Genomic DNA, 16,410 nt, shown 5'->3' with positions numbered 1-16,410 from the left:
GAGGTGAGTGAGGCTGAGAGACTTCAGAGAAGTGTGACTGGCCCAAGGTCACCCAGCAGCTGCATGTGGAGGAGCAGGGAATCGAACCCGGTTCACCAGATTACAAGTATACTGCTTTTAACCACTACACCACACTGGAATCTCAGCTAAAGCAGGGTTTGCAATCCTATTCCATGCATCTTAAGACTTATGCCTCGCCAGGAGTGAAAAAGAGGATGGAAGCAGAGCAGACCAGCCTTGTGCCCCCAAAATGCTTTGCCCCAAACTTCTGAAGGGCAGCGACGGCTCAAGTCAGGCCCTGAGCATGCAGTGGTTAATTTTTGGGTGGGGAAAGTGCCAGGGCTCAAGCCCGTCAAGGAAGTTATTTATTTGCCTATTTTTTTCATTTATTTCTTACATTTATATACCACTTTTTCCTCCGTGGAGTTCCAGGCAGCCTCCATGGTTTGCCCCCTCCCACCATTTTATCCCCCAAAACAACCCTCTGAGGTGTGTTAGTCCAACCCACTAGATGGCAGCTAATGATTTGGCATTTGAATTGGCTTTGATAAAAGAATAATATTCCTTGCTTGCTTGCTTGCTTGCTTCCTGCAATCCACAAGTCCCAGGGGCTTTGAGAGTTTCCCTGCAAACCAGGCATGGCCTGAACTCCCTTGACTGGCCACAGCTAACCAGGGAGGGCTGCTCAAAAGTATTTCAGCTGCACAGAAAGCGCCTCCAGAATTTACCCTGTTTCTCCATGGTTTGGAACTTTGCTTTCAGACATGACTGGTTCTGAACTCCCGCAACTGATGAGAAGGTTATGGGATCTGAGAGCCTGCAACACGTCAGAGCAACTACTTGGGTCAATAATAATATAATTATTTTTTCAAAAGCAACAACAACAACCTGGTGGTAAACATGGCTAACAATGTGGGCAACCATTGTTCTGAATTCAAAGGATGGCCCCAGAAATGTGGCTAATTGATTGGAAACCCATTTCCTTAAATATAAATTTCCTTAAATAGATGGGGGGAAGCAGGGATGGGGGCTTTCCCCATGGCAGGGTGTGTGTGAGAGTCTGTGGGTTCTCTCTCTTGCAAAGTAACGACAGTTTGGCTTAAGGGCGCAAGAGCACATTAAACACTCAACTGTGCCTAAGGGAAGTCTATGCAATGATCACCATGGCTTTGGGTTGGATGGTGAATGGCAGGATAGGACCAACAGAGGATTTCAACATGGGCGGCAGAGAATCAGCTCCAGAAAACCGTATTTTGCTCCTGAACCCCATTCTCGACATTTATCACTGACCCTCATCATCATAGTTAGGAGGTGGCCACAGGCTATGAAATTTGGCTGGTGATCAGAGAGTTTTGTGCTCCCCAGACACAGAAAAGCTTCTTCTCAGGAGAGTCCACAGGTCAGTTCTTCAATATTACACTTCCACAGCAGTGATTTTAAAACAGGTGTCTTAAAATCAGCCGGAAGAACAGGCCAAGGAGTCTCAAATGCATGGACTCCAAAGTCCCCCCAAGCTCTGCTGAAGATGGGCTCCTAACTCATGCCTAAACCTCTGGATATTTTTTTTAAATCCATGTTCTTCCTCAGCCGTTTTTCTGACAACATCCCCACACGCGTCTTCAACACACAAGGAGCTGAGCATCAATGTGGTATTGAGGCCCTGCGAGCATGAATACTAATGGTATAGCAGTTCCAACACCAGGCCCTGTTTAAGCTGACATCCATGTACCTCCTGGAGCCATGGGATGCAGCAAAGCCACCGCTATGGCAACGCAAACAGGTATTCCTCCCACCAACACACAATACTGATTTTAGCCAGACCCCACGGAGGGGGTCCTCTTGGCCGCTCTCTCTAAAGAAAGCAAAAATAAAAAAAGTTATTCCCCAAATGCTGTCGCAGGTCACTGACCAGTTTAACACTGATGCTTCGAAGGTCAGGATCTGCCAGAGGTCACTCGCTACCCCGACCCCGGTCAGGTAAGGCTTCTGACAGAAGGGCAGGACACCCAGACCTCAGGGGGCCAGCAAAGAGCAGGGGGTCCTGAACCCCCAGAAAGAGCAGCAGACAGCAGCAGCAGGAGCAGCGAGGAACCTCTCCTTGCAACAGAAATGCTTCTGTTTCGGATTATATTTATATATTTATATATATTTATATATATGTGCATATATTAACATTTACGTACTGTTTATAGCCAAGACAATCCCCTTCTGCTTAGTGTTAAAACAAAACAAAACAAAACAGAATCCATCCAGGTGGTCTCCGCAACCTGTTCCCCGCCTGCCCACCCCTCGCGCTAAGGCGCCACCGTCATTTTGGCATATTCGTCAGAGAAGGCTTTGTCCAAGAGGTGTCAGGCGGCAGGTCTCCATCGTCCATGGCAAGCTGGGCTTTTCCCTTTCCATTCCTCCATTCTGGGGGCCCTCTACCTCCCCAACCAAGAGAAAGCAAACCGAGGGTCCGGTTTACACCGTGGCGCCCAGCATGGCTTCTGTCTCTGTCAAGATTTCGTTCTGGTTCGAGTCGAGTCCGAAAAACTTGACCTTGAGCCCGTCCACCGGGTGGACGACGGGCACCAGCGTGATGCGGGGGAAAGTTCTGGTGGCCAGCTCAAAGCGGCTGGTGCTGGCCAGCTCAATGGCCAGAGCCTTGAGGAACAGCTTGGCCAGGTGCTTGCCCAGACAGGTCCTTACGCCTCCGCCAAAAGGAAGGTAGTGGAACCTGCCGTCTCTGTCTTCCGTGCGGCCCTGGGCAAAGCGGTCGGGGTCAAACACGTCCACATCCTTGAAGACGGGAGCCGTGTCGTGAGTGTCCCGGATGCTGTACATGACGCTCCAGCCTTTGGGGATTTGGAAGCCCTGAGGAGGAAGAGGAAGAGGAGGAGGAAGAGGAGAATGTAAATTAGGTTTGAATCTGTTTTTAGTTTACTGCATATTAATAATAATATTATAATAATTACAATAATTACTTTGTACCACGCCCATCTGGCTGGGTTTCCCCAGCCACTCTGGGCAGCTCCCAACAAAATATTAAACAGAATAAAACATCAAACATTAAAATCTTCCCTAAACAGGGCTGCCTTCAGATGTCTTCTAAAAGTCAGATAGTTGTTTATTTCCTTGACATCAGATGAAAGGGCGTTCCACAGGGTGGGTGCCACCACCGAGAACGCCCGGACATTTTTTAGTTTTGCAAATAAAGGGTACAAATAAACTAAAAGATAATAATAATAATAATAATAATAATAATAATAATAATAATAATAAACACCTTATTATTTATACCCCGCTCATCTGGCTGAGCTTCCCCAGCCACTCTGGGCGGCTTCCAACAAAATATCAAAATACAATGATGAGATAAGAGACTTATTAACAGACTGGTTACAGTTTAACCAATTAAATGACATATTTGAGATAGACCAGATGCCCTTTATGAGAAACCTGCAAGCAGAATCTGAGCCCATGAGCCCTCTCCCTGCCTGTGGTCTTCAGCAATGGACATTTTAATATTGTATTTTAATCTTGTCTTTAAGTTGTATTTTAATCAATTGTTTTATACCTGGTGTTAGCTGCCCTGAACTGGTCTTAGCTGCGGAGGGCGGGGTATAAATAAAATTTATTATTATAATTATTATTATTATTATTATTATTATTCAGAAGCATCGCTGCCTCTGATGACAGAGGCAGAGCGCAGCGATCGTGGCTGGGAGCCAGATCACTTTATAGGGATCCCTTGAAGAAGAAGAAGAAGAGTTTGGATTTGATATCCCACTTTATCACTCCCCTTCAGGAGTCTCAAAGCGGCTAACAATCTCATTTCCCTTCCACAACAAACAGTCTGTGAGGTGAGTGGGGCTGAGAGACGTCAGAGAAGTGTGACTAGCCCAAGGTCACCCAGCAGCTTCATGTGCAGGAGCAGGGAAGCGAACCCGGTTCACCAGATTACGAGTGTATCACTCTTAACCACTACACCACACTGGCTACCACACTTAAGCTGCTGTGCATTTGGTGAATTTCCATTTCGGTAGGCGTGTCGCCTAGGGAAACCTTTATGGAAAAGCAACAAGGGAAGCAAATCAATGCAGGCACAATGTGCAAGGCGTCCTGCTCTATACAGAACTGAACCCCACGCCACGTGCAGCAGATCTTCTGCCAGGCCCCTTCCTCACGCAGCGATCCAGAGATGGGTTCTAATGCAGGTCTCCATACTCACGTCCAGCTCGAAGGTCTGCAGCACCGTCCGGTACCCTCCGGAGATGGGGGTGAAGAGCCGCAGGACCTCCTTGATGACGCAGTCCAGGTAGAGGAGGCTGCTGATGGTGTCCAGCTGGAGGGAGCCCTCGCAGAGGCACCCGTTGTGGAGGATGCCTTTGCTCCTCAGCTCCTCCCGGAGCTTCTCCAGCACCCTGGGGTGCTTCAGGAGCTGCATGATCAGGGAGGTGCTGGCGCTGGCCGTAGTGGCGTAGGCGGCAAAGATCAGCTCCAGGGTGCTGTCCTGAAAGGCAAAGAGAGACGTGTCTTATGAGTGAGACGGAGAGAACCAGCACGGTGTGGTCAGACCCATGGAGTCACGGGTTCAAATCCCCATTCTGGCACCCCTGCATTATAGGAATGCTTTTGGACCAGGGAAGCAGCTTGCTTGCCCTCTGGGGGGCTGGGGGGATTTTCATTCCCCTTATCAAAGTTTGCCTTACCCACTAGACCACTTTAGCGTGTAAAACTGGCACTCTTGTGGGCCCCACATAATACCCGACCCACAGTTGGGAAGCACTCAGTCTTGCAGTGTGGCAGCACCTAAACCCTGGAACTCCCTGCCTATTGAGAACAAGCAGGCAATTCATGTACAGTGGACACTCAGGTTACGAACGTGATCCGTGCAGGAAGCACGTTCGCAACCCACAGCGTTCGCAACCCACAGCGCCATGTATGCGCACGTGCAGGTCATGATTTGGCGCTTCTGCGCATGTGCAAGCACCGAAACCCGGAAGTAACCCTTTCCAGTACTTCCGGATTTTGTGTAGTGCGCAAACCTGAAATCATGCAGCCCGAAGGGTCTGTAACCCGAGGTATGACTGCACTCTTTTTGCTGCCTGCTTAGACAGGGCTCCCCAGACATGTAAAATGTGGATGCGTGTTTTTAGTTGAATTGTTTTAGTGATTTTGTTCTCTTTGTAAACTGCTTTAAGGTGGGTTTGTGGGTTTCTTTCTTTCTTTCTTTCTTTCTTTCTTTCTTTCTTTCTTTCTTAAAAAATAAATGAATCCTTTTAATTTCCCTTAAAGTTCCAACAGATTTTACACATTTTGAGTGATTGATTGACTGAATTTATTACTTGCCCTCCCTCCCAAAGGAACCCGGAGCAGGAAACACATCAGAAACAAAACAATACAATAAAAAACAGCCAGAAACATTCACCTAAATAAAAACAAGTAAAAGCACTTGAGCCGTTGTGGCTGGTGCTGTTCAGCAGAGCAGCCATGAGACCACCAGCATCAAAAGCCCCTGAACTGAGCAGGGCTGAGATGAGCTCCACCCCACCCACCCACTCAGGGCCTGTGACCCCCAACCTCCCCGGCCCCCCCGGAGGTGAGAAGCAGCAATGGCAGCCACAGACACCGGGGCATATCAAGAGCTGAACTGATGCGCAAAGCCAGACAAGGCGCAGGGCTTCCTCTCCTAAAGAAACCACTTCTCACGGTGGTAGTATAGGAGAGGGAAGCCCAGCCTGCTGCCCTCCAGGTTCTTCAGATGAGAGCATGGCTGGTGTTGACTGGGGGCTGTTGTGAGTTAGAATCCAAATGACCAAGAGGTCCCCAGTCTGGAGAAGGTTGGCCAAGTTGTTATGGGAAGGCAGAGGACCCTCGTACCTACGGGACCACCTCTCCTGATATGCCCCATGGAGGACCTTAAGGTCCATAAATAGCAACACCCTAGAGGTCCCGGGCCCTAAGGAAGTCAGATTAGCCTCAACCAGAGCCACGGCCTTTTCAACACTGGCCCCAACTTGGTAGAACGCTCTGCCTCATGAGACCAGGGCCCTGCAGGATCTGATTTCTTTCCGCAGGGCCTGTAAGACAGAGTTGTTCCGCCTGGCCTTTGGCTTGGAATCCACTTGATCCCCTCCCCCTCTTTCCTTTTTCCTTTCTCCTTCTGTGATGGAACTCCTATTTGGGGACTTCCCTGGCTTTTTTCTGGCCCTCGTAGGACTAGTCTGGATAGTTGGCCTTGGTGAAGATTTGACGTTTTCATCCCCAAAAAAGTTCTTGGTTTGAGTTCCTACTGAAATGAGGCTGCATTTTAATGTTGCATTTTAATCTTGTTTTTAAGTTGTATTTCAATCAATTGTTCTTATTTTTGGTGTTAGCCACCCTGAGCCCGGTCTTGGCTGGGGAGGGCGGGGTATAAATAAAATTTATTATTATTATTAGAGCAACATAGGCAGCTGCTTTATGCAGAGTCAGACCATTGCATCGCATCTACCTCAATATTGTCTACACTGACCGGCCGCAGCTCTCCAGGGTTCAAGGCAAGGTTCTCTCCCAACCTACCTAGAGCTCCTTTTAAGGACTGAACCTGAATGCAGAGGAGATGCTCTGCCACTGAACTACAGCTCTTCCCCCCAGACCATGTTGTTTCATTGCAAGAGAGGTCGTGTTTATCCTGTGCAAGAACAAGAGCCAAGGGCTCCTTGCGGCCTCCTCGGCTGCCTCTTCCCAGCCACCCAGTCTCCACCTACCTTCAGTTCCTGCATGGTGAGCTCCTTGCCATGTTCCTTGCCACTTTCAATCAGGAGGTCCAGGGCGTCGGAGTAGTCCTTGCCCTGCGTGTTCTGCAGCTTTTCCCGGATAGCTTTCTCCAAGCTCTTCTGCAACAGCTCTCGAGCACGGATTCCCTGGAGGAAAAAGGAGGAGGTTGGAACCCAGGAAGAGCAGCTGCCACACAGCAAAGCCCACGTCCTGCTCGCTTCTCACTCTCAGCTGCACCTCTCTCCTGGAGCATCACAGAAGTATAGCCGTCTTTCCCATTGGTGTTAGTGGTGCGTTGCACCAGGGCGCTGGCCTCTCAGGGGCGCCCTAGCGAGTAGGGGAGCTGTGCGGCTTTGCCAGTGGCCTCCCCTTTCCCTGCACGCCCGCCAGCTGCGCCCCGCTAACTATATGGCTGGTGGGCATGCAGCTTCCCTCCCAAGCCTTCTCAGGAGGAGAGCGACCCCCGCAGGGGCTTAGGATGGAAGCTGAGCGCAGCTCCCCTCCCAAGTCTCTGCATCTGCTCCTGGTCGTTGTCCTCCTCCTGCTTTCTGGCGAAAGGCGGTGAGCAGCCTTCCCAGGATGCCTTCTTGGGCGCCCCGATGCCAAACAGCAAGGCCGCCAGCATGTTTTCCTGCTTGATTGCTGCCACCACACCAGGGATCAGGGCAGTGGGAGAGGCAGAGGACATTTTCCACCACCCTCTCCCTTGTTTTGGAGTTGGGGGGGTGCCGGAGGGATCTTTGCACCACAGCCCCGGATATGCTTAAGACGGCCCTGATAGCAACCCCAAAATCATCTGCTCCAGCCCCCTGCAAGGCAGGAATCACAGCATCAGCAGGTGAAGCACTCAACACCTGCAGGGAGAGGGAGAGCATACAGCCCAGCCGACCCTCCAAAATCAGAGCCATTTGGACATGCTCCAAGATGCTCTGAACACTACCTAATAGTGAGGTCAGTATATTCCCATAGTGTCTGCTCTGCCTGGTGACAGCTCTCTGAGGTCTTGGGCACAGAGGCAGCTCCCCTTCCCATCGCCTGCTTAACTGGTCACTTTCATCCCAAGGATTGAAACCAGCGCCTTCTGTAGGCCATGGTGTTCTTCTTCCAAGCCACTTCTCCTGACCAAGACATCTCTTACCTTCCGGTAGCCGCTAAAAGGCAGGTCCACAGGCAAGGAGAAGACATTCTCCATGAACTGCTGGTAGACCTCAAAGAGCTGGCTGAGGTCTTCGTCCGGGATCCGGAAGCCCAGCAAGACCCTGATGGCCATGCGGAAGGTGAGCTGCTGGGCTTCGTAGTAGACATTGATGGGATCCGGGTTGCTGCTCCATGCCCTCAAGGTGTCCTGGATCACCAGCTGGATCTTGGGCAGGTAGCTCTCCAGGGCTTCATGGCTGAAGATTTTGGAGAAGACCTGAAATGGAAGGGACAGGTATATCAGGAAAACACCAGGGGAAACTTTCTGATAGTTTGACAGTGGAACAGACATTGCTCCTTGGCTGCTATTGGGCACAGGCAGGAATCACTGGCCCAGTTACACAGCTCCCCTGCAAAGGAAGGTTGCAGGGTTTGGGCAAAGGCAAGTAGGAGGCAACGTTGGAGAAGTTCACAAAATTATGCGCAGCATGGGAAATGTGGACAGAGAGAAAATGCTTTCTCCCTCTCTTGTAGGACGGCCAATGAAGTTGACAGATTCAGGAGGGACAAAAGAAAGCCCTTCTTCACTCAGTGCCAAGTTAATCTATGGAACTCTCTCCCACAGGATGCCTTTGAAAAAGAATTAGAGAAATTCATGGAGGAGAGGTTTATGGATGGTCACTAGCCACAATGGCGATGTTCTGCCTTCACAGTTGGCAGCAGCAATAATGCTTCTGAATACCAGAGCCCTGGCACAGCAAAATGTCTTGGACCAGCCTGGCAACCCCTGGCCGAGGGTTTTATTGGCAAGGAGTGGGGGGAATGGCATTGATGACCCACATATCTGAACACCAAGAAAGGATGGATAAGATACTTCTTCACACAGCACAAACGATGGAACTTGCATGAGAACATCAAAAGAGCATCTACTGGACCAGCCCAAGGCCCATGGAGCCCAGTATCCTGTTCTCAGAGTGGCCAACTAAATGCCAGTGGGAAACCAGGGAGCAGAACATGAGCCCAAGACAGGATTCTCTCCTCGCATGGATCCAGCAAATGGTATTCAGAAGCCTTGCTGCCTCCAACTGTGGAGGGCAGAGCGCAGCCATCTTGGCTAGGAGCCATCGACAGACATCTCCTTCTAAAGAGGGCTTTAAAGGAGGATTCGACAAGCTCATGGAGGCCATCAGTGGCTCCTGGGCGTGATAGTTATGCTCTGTCTCCACAGCAATGCTTCTGAAGACCAGTCTCTGGAAGCCACAGGAGGCGAGTGTGTTCCTCTTGTGAGTGGATCCTGCTTGTGGGTTTCCGCTTGGGTCATCTGGTTGGCCTTTGTGAAAACAGGATGCTGGACTCGATTATTATTATTATTATTATTATTATTATTATTATTATTATTATTATTATTATTTTATACCCCACCCTCCTCAGCCAAGACCGGGCTCAGGGCGACTAACACCAGGTATAAAAAAAATGGTTTGAAATACAACTTAAAAACAAGATTAAAACACAACATTAAAATGCAGCCTCATTTCAGTAGAAACTCAAATCAAAAACTTTTTGGGGATGAAAACATCAAATCTTCACCAAGGCCAACTATCCAGACTGGTCCTACGTGGGCCAGGAAAAAGCCAGGGAAGTCCCCAAATAGGAGTTCCATCACAGAAGGAGAAAGGAAAAAGGAAAGAGGGGGAGAGGATCAAGTGGATTCCAAGCCAAAGGCCAGGCGGAGCAACTCTGTCTTACGGGCCCTGTGGAAAGAAATCAGATCCTGCAGGGCCCTGGTCTCTTGTGGCAGAGCGTTCCACCAAGTTGGGGCCAGTGTTGAAAAGGCGCTGGCTCTGGTTGAGGCTAATCTGACTTCCTTAGGGACCCCTAGGGTGTTGCTATTTATGGACCTTAAGGGCCATGGGCCTGATCCTGCAGGCTCGTCTGATCTCCTTCAAGGCTCCCATGGCCTCTCTCTTGCAAGTGGCAGTCTCTCCAGTCCTGATATTTATGTTCTCCCCCGCGTTGCCTCTCTCGCTGTCCCTCCGCCCTGAATCCTGGGCGGAAGGAGAATGTTTGCTTACTTTTTATTAACTGACATGTGCGACGCTGCTGCCGCCACCGCCGTGATCTGGGCCCCCCAGCTCCAGTAGCAGCGGGGAGCACGTGCCAAGGTAAAGCTCAGGCGGTCCTGCGTGATGCAGCCGTCTCCAGGAATCTGGCTCGTGTCAAGGAGGGCTTGCGAGGTGGGGGGTTGGAGATTTGGGAAGGCAGAGCAAGCAAGGACCTCTCCGCTTGCAGGGCTGGAGAGATCCTTGCTCCAAGAGCCTCGCTTTGCAAGCTGGGCGGGAGAGAGAACTCCCTCCCCAAGCCACGCACACAGATCTGTTCAGCCACTGGGATCTGCCCAGGAAAAGGAACTGTTTCTTGGACGCAGCTCTGCCCTGCCACGGCACGGGGCGCCTTCTGCTCTGGTTTTGTTTAGTCAAATAACAGCCCCCGTTTTTTAATGGCCTTTGCCTCAGCGCCAACAATGCCTGCTTCATAAGGAGGGCTGAGCCTGACTCGCTATGCATTCCTAGGTGGGATGGGCACAACACCAGATTTAGGGCAGTCTGGGGACGCCAAGCCCAGGGGGCAGTAAAGAATAATATATTTATACAGGTCCCTACTGTGAAGATCCATAAGAAAGCAACTGTACCAAAATGAATTACAGTGGACGCTCGGGTTGCAAATGTGATCCATGCGGGATGCACATTTGCAACCTGCAGCGGCGCATCTGTGCACACCCAGGTTGCAATTCAGTGCATGTGCAAAGCGCAATTTAGCACTTCTGCACATGCGCTGCCGTCGAAACCCAGAAGTAACCCGTTCTGGTACTTCCAGATTTTGGTGGTCCATAACCCAAAAAAAACCCGCAACCTGAAGCATCTGTAGCCTGAGGTATGACTATATTGTGAATGTGAACATAAATATTTGGGGGGGGGACGTCAAATTCTGTCCTCACTTAGGGGTCTATATTACCCAAGTCCTGGTGGGAGGCATAAGCTCCCCTGCATTAGAAATGAACAAACAGTGAAATGGAGTCTGTTATGGGATCTGAGGCCAGGGTTTGACCTTCTCCAAAAGGGACACAGAATGTCCCACCAGCAGGATCAGAGCTCAGGAGTCCTCTCTCCTCTTGCTGAGCTTTCCAGCAACAGCTTTTAAGAAACATCGCTGCCTTTGGCTGTGGAGAGAGGACAGGAACAGATGGTAGCCTAGGTGGGCCTGATCCAGCAGCCTCTTACGGTCTCCCTGTAGGAAAGGAAGCCTGCCAAGAGGGAAGGCAAAGAGGTGCAGGTGGTCAGCCACATTTCTGTTTCCCCTTTTTATTTACTTCCAATATTTATATACCACCTAATGGCAGAAGTCCTCTGGGTAGCTCAGCAGGGAAGCGGAAGCCCGCGAGAGGTCTGGGCTGCACTGCATCAGAGGAAGCTACTGCATACAGAGTCAGACCATTGGGTCCACCTACTCAGGATCACTGGCTCTGACTGGGATTTCGGGCAGGGAGGGTCTCCCAGACCTATGTGGAGAGGCAGGCAGGGATCCTGCTTTCCAGGCAGATGCTGACTACTGAGCTGCAGCCTGTCCCCTAACAGGGTCCTTCCCCTCTCAGCAGATTGGCGTAAAAATGGTGGCAGTGCCAGAGTCCCCCCTCTCCCTCTCTCTGCCCCTAACCCCCTTGCAGGGCTCTGAAAAACCATCCCACTGCGCAAATCCCAACAGACTCTCTGCATTCCCCTCTTACCTGCGTACATTAATACCCCTGCGCCCTCTAGTGAGCAATTGCAGAATAGCTCTTCCTATCCCCCCCCCCACTGCACCCCCACCCCAACAGGCCATCCGCTGCCTTCTAGACTGCACAGGTGTCCTGGGAATTGCAGAGACCTGACCAGTGGAGCGGAGATGAAAGAACAGGGAGACATGTCCAAACTGTGCTTCTGCAAGGCCACCCAGTGACACCTGAAGACAGATATTGGCAGAGGGGGAATGACGCTATTGCTAAGTGGTCGGGGGGGGGGGGGACAGTGTTCAAAAAAATGGAGCCTTTCTTTAGCAAAAATAATCAAGGATCCGGATTGTATGCACCACGTAGCAATCGAGTCTTTAATCTATCATGCAAAGCAGCCACAAAGGCGATAATTGGCTGGGTCTCTCCACAATCGAAAGGGAGTCTTCTGCAAATGATAAGAAGAACCTAAGAAGAGATTGCAGGATCAGGCCAGTGGCCCATCTGGGCCAGCTTCCTGTGCTCACAGAGGCCAGCCAGATGCCTGCAGAAAACCAGCAGGCAAGATTTGAGAACAGGAGCGACACTCTCCCATTGGGTAGTTTCCAGACCTGGGATTCAGAAGCATCTCTGTCCCCAATTGTGGAGGCCGAGCAGAGCTAGGAGCCCATCAAGAGTCCTCTTCTCCTCCATAAATTTGTCTAATCCTCTTTTGAAGCCAACAAAGTCAGTGGCCCTCACTGTTTCCTGCACAGGCGAGTTCCAGAGATTAACTATGCCCTGTGCAATAAATGACTTTATCCGCCCTGAGCCTTGCAACCAATAATTAAACACGCATCGACTTGGCAGGGAAGCTGGTCACTTAAATCCACCCAGAGGTTCTCCTCTGCCACTCACCCACCCCACCTTGCCCCCCATGACCTTGTGAGACTGTGCTTCATTCCCTCCCCACATTTCCCTGCTACCTGGGAGACTGTGACAGAGGTGGTCTTGCCCCAGACTCGCTCAGGGGAAGCTAAGTAACATCACACACGTTGTGGTAGGGCTGGGATCCATTTCACATGGAACGCTGCGCTGAACTCTATAACCAAACCAACCCTGGAGCCACTCGGCAGGAATGTCTGAAATCCGGGAGCTTTTGAAGTTGTGGAATCGGTTGTTAATTATTATGTCTCCGAGTGCAGAAATTGCACAGAGACGGTGATATTTTTATACGCCCGCTGGAGACACTCTATCCGAGTTTTCTGGAGTGGCGTTAGACAAAGGTCTCTTGACATTGGAGGAGTTTCAGTCCCCTTGGACGCTCCCGACAACGTCTTTTACACGTCAGCCAGGGCAGCAGGGCCAGCTTACGGCAGTGATCCTTTGAGAGGCAGGACGTAATGGTTTCCCCAAGACATTTTACTGCCTAAGCAGCTAGACCACATGATCCCAGAGCAGCACGGAAGGAAAAGATGCTGTGGTGTGGCCCTTCCTCACACACAGCCACCCGCTTTCTGAAAGATGCCTCTGGGATCATACTGGGGAGGCGCTTGGGGGTGACAAAATGTTTCCACTCAGCCCTGCAGCCCAATCCTTGCACTCACGAATCCAGCTATGCAAAGGGTGCGGCTTATTGTAATGCATATTTTTAATCATCTGACAGCTAAGACCTTTTTTTTTTAATGGGTGTGTGTTCAAAACCCTTTGGAATAGATCCACATCTTTTCAGAATTCATTTCATAAGTATGGCAAGCATCATAAAATCACGGAATTGTAGAGATGGAAGGAATTCTCGGGGTCATCCAGTCCAGCCGCCTGCATGCAGGAGGAGGAACTCAATGCCCTAAACCTAGGAAACATATAACATTTATTCAAAGTTGTGGTCATTTGTATTGGCAATTTTTTTGGTGGAGGGTTGTAATTTGGGTGGTGGTCTTTGTGGGGGGGGGGCAAATCCTGGGTCTTAATTGTTTTCATTTTTTTGCTGTGCTGTGGAGCTCCTGCCACTCCCTTTATCAAAACTTTTTTAAAAAACAAAGACTAGAAAAGGATGTTTACAGGGTACCTTGCAAAGTGCATGTTTCCCGCAAGGCACCTGCTACCTTCCTTTGTCCAAAGACATCTATGGGTCGACACCAGCATCCCCAAATCTGATGCAAATTTGTGCGATAGGTCTGTGCCCCAAATCCCCCCACTGGAAAGGGAGAAGGCCAACAATAAAGGGGGGGGGCGTGGAAGATAAATTAATGGTGCAATCCTGCTAAGTATGTTTAATCAGACATTGATCCCTTTGAACTCAATTGTATTTTGCACCCTAGGAAGTGAGCTTAGATCTGTAACCCAAAACCCTTTCCTGGTAGCATCGGTGTGAAGCCGTCCAGACTGGAACATTCTGGAGGCTGGAACAATGGAGTAGCCCTGCAGGATCAGGTCCAAGGGGTTCACCAAGTCCAGCATCCTGTTGTCACAGCAGCCAACCAGAAGCAAGCAGGATTCAATCTCCATGAATTGGTCCAATCCTCTTTTGATGCCCTAATATGCTTTTTGCGGGGCAGTGATCTTCAATGCAAAAGGGGGAAGCCCTTTAAAGAGCAGAGACGCCTTTGCCAGTCTCCTGAGGCCCCTTGCGGCTGCCAACACCAAAAGCCGCTTGCTCCAAAGAGGAGCTGAATGATCTCGACTCTGAACGTCCAACCGAGCCACCGAGTGGAATGAAAACAGGATATTTCAAGCTTTATGGTTTTCCTTAGGCAGAACATTCTTGCACCGGTGTGTCTCGGCGGCAGGATGTACAGTGCGCTCCAGGTATGTGCGACACAAGAGTCTTTGCTGGGAACCTCAGAGCCTCCCTCTTGTTTGGCTGTTTTTTTTCTGGGTCGGGGTGGCGGAGAAAGGGGAGACCTCTGGGTGACCTTTGGGTGGAGAGTAAATTTCAGATCGAGACTGGCACCACACAAATCCCCGGCTGCAGTTGCCAGATACAATCTTCCTGCAAATATTCAGCCCCCTTCTATACAATTGCAGCAGAGGGAAGCTTTCTTAAGTGGAAACATCAAACGAAAGTCAACACCAGGCCTGTTTACGTGATCAGCTGCCCTCCGACAACAACTGAACTCGCTTCAACCTCCAAGCTGTTTGCATGCCGAAGGGGTGAATCCAGGTTTTGGGGGAGCCAAGAGGAAATCAGCTGCCCATGGCAAGGCCGAGCACTCTTGACTCGCCTCTCTTTCATCCTGGGATGTGAGATCCAAGGGATGAACAGCAGCAGGGCTGTGAGCACTAGTGGGTAGAGCTTACAGGTCCCATGGGAGCCCCACTGGGTGGCACCTGGAAGGGTGCCTGGATATGCTTCCAGCATCCCCCAGAGCCCACAGTGGACAACACACTGAAATTGAGCCAGGGATGTACTGCTGCAGCACAAAAGACTAATGCACATCTGAGACTTATTTGCACATGCTTCCCGTCCACAACTCAGGAGATCACAGCACTGATCTCACTGTTACCAGTATGGTGGTGCCAGACTGCCAGGCTACTGTTTTGAAGACCAGGTTTCCAAAAATATGTTGACAAATTGGAGAATTAAGAGGATGATGAGGCCCCAGTCGCCACAGTAGCCTGGGCTGGCTTATCGCTTTCTGTGCACATCTGAGCCACACGGCACATAATGCACCACAGTTCAGTTGCACACCAGTGACGCCCTGGTGGAAAAGCCACACAGGAGGACCCAGATGGCCTGGGCACCATCTCAGCCCTGAAGGCTCAGTTCTAGATTCAACTCCAGGTCACGCTGCACCAATTCTCAAAGTAAAGAGTGCCAGTGCGCTGTAGTGGTTCATGTGTTGTACTAGGACGTTGGGGAGACCTGGGTTTAAATCCCCACTCAGCCATGAAGCTCAGTGGGTGACCTTTGGCCAGCCGCAGCCTCTCAGTCTAATCTACCTCACAGGGCTGTTGTGGGGATGGGGAGAGGCATGTATACACCCCCTTGAGTTCCTCAGAGGGAAAAGGTGTCTACATGGCAAAAGATAAAATAAACCCCAGGGCCTTTGATTCAATTCCCTCCTACTTTGTAGCAGCAGCAGCAGAAATCAGCCCCATCATTTCTATTTTATGAGTGTGAAAGTTTCAGTGCGCAAACCCTGGCCTTTTATTCTCTTACTAGCCATGCTCTTTTAAATGTGTCTTCTACATTTCACCGCCTTTAGGAATGTTTTATTTCAAAATGTTGAAGATAAAAAGATCATCACTCTTGCTACATTAAATGTATATTCTATACTTGACCTTGGCTTTTAAAAAAAACATATTTAAGATAACACTTTGGTTTCCTGTTATTTTATACTGCTTTGAATGAATATTTTGCGTTTGATTCTTCTGCAATTTTTATTATTATTTTGGAATGATTTATTTGATATTTTGATGCGGCTTGTAGCTCGCTTTGAGATCTGTTTCCTTAAAAATATGAAGCGGTATGGAAATGGAAGGAATAATAATAACAGCACCCATATTTGTTTTTTCCCAGGGAGAGACCAGGTCCAGGGGCGCACTCCTTGGCATGCCCAAATGTGCTCCTCCGTTAAAACGGGTAAAACAAATCAAACGAGCACAATTCCTGGGACCTGCTTGGAGAGTTCCCATGCACTCCAATTGGGCAACCCTCTGCAGTAAATTTACAAGGAAAGGGGGACTGTGCTAAGCTTTTGGATATGTCCGAAGGTACAGACAGGACAAGTGCTCAAAACCTAAGCCCCCAAACAATGTGCTTCGATCAGAGAGGGCAGATTCGGGCT

At 50.0% G+C, this 16,410-nt stretch overlaps 1 protein-coding gene across 1 annotated transcript in view; it reads right to left on the bottom strand.

Annotated features, from left to right (window-relative positions):
* Window positions 1-469: 469 nt before the first annotated feature.
* CYP26B1 (cytochrome P450 family 26 subfamily B member 1) overlaps window positions 470-16,410 on the bottom strand; it is a 29,129-nt gene continuing 13,188 nt past the window's right edge. Inside the window, exons 3-6 of the mRNA XM_081925100.1 lie at window positions 7,880-8,155; window positions 6,732-6,887; window positions 4,211-4,492; window positions 470-2,856 (exon numbers count right to left, since the gene is read on the bottom strand). Of these exons, the coding sequence (XP_081781226.1) occupies window positions 2,464-2,856; window positions 4,211-4,492; window positions 6,732-6,887; window positions 7,880-8,155 (1,107 nt within the window). The 3' untranslated portion in view covers window positions 470-2,463. The remainder of the gene's footprint in view (window positions 2,857-4,210; window positions 4,493-6,731; window positions 6,888-7,879; window positions 8,156-16,410) is intronic.

The sequence above is a fragment of the Podarcis melisellensis genome (genome assembly GCF_964234715.1).
Source record: "Podarcis melisellensis genome assembly, chromosome: 9".
Taxonomy (NCBI): domain Eukaryota; kingdom Metazoa; phylum Chordata; class Lepidosauria; order Squamata; family Lacertidae; genus Podarcis; species Podarcis melisellensis.
The sequence above is the reverse complement of the archived record's forward strand: the minus strand, read 5'-3'. Positions and strand labels throughout refer to the sequence as shown.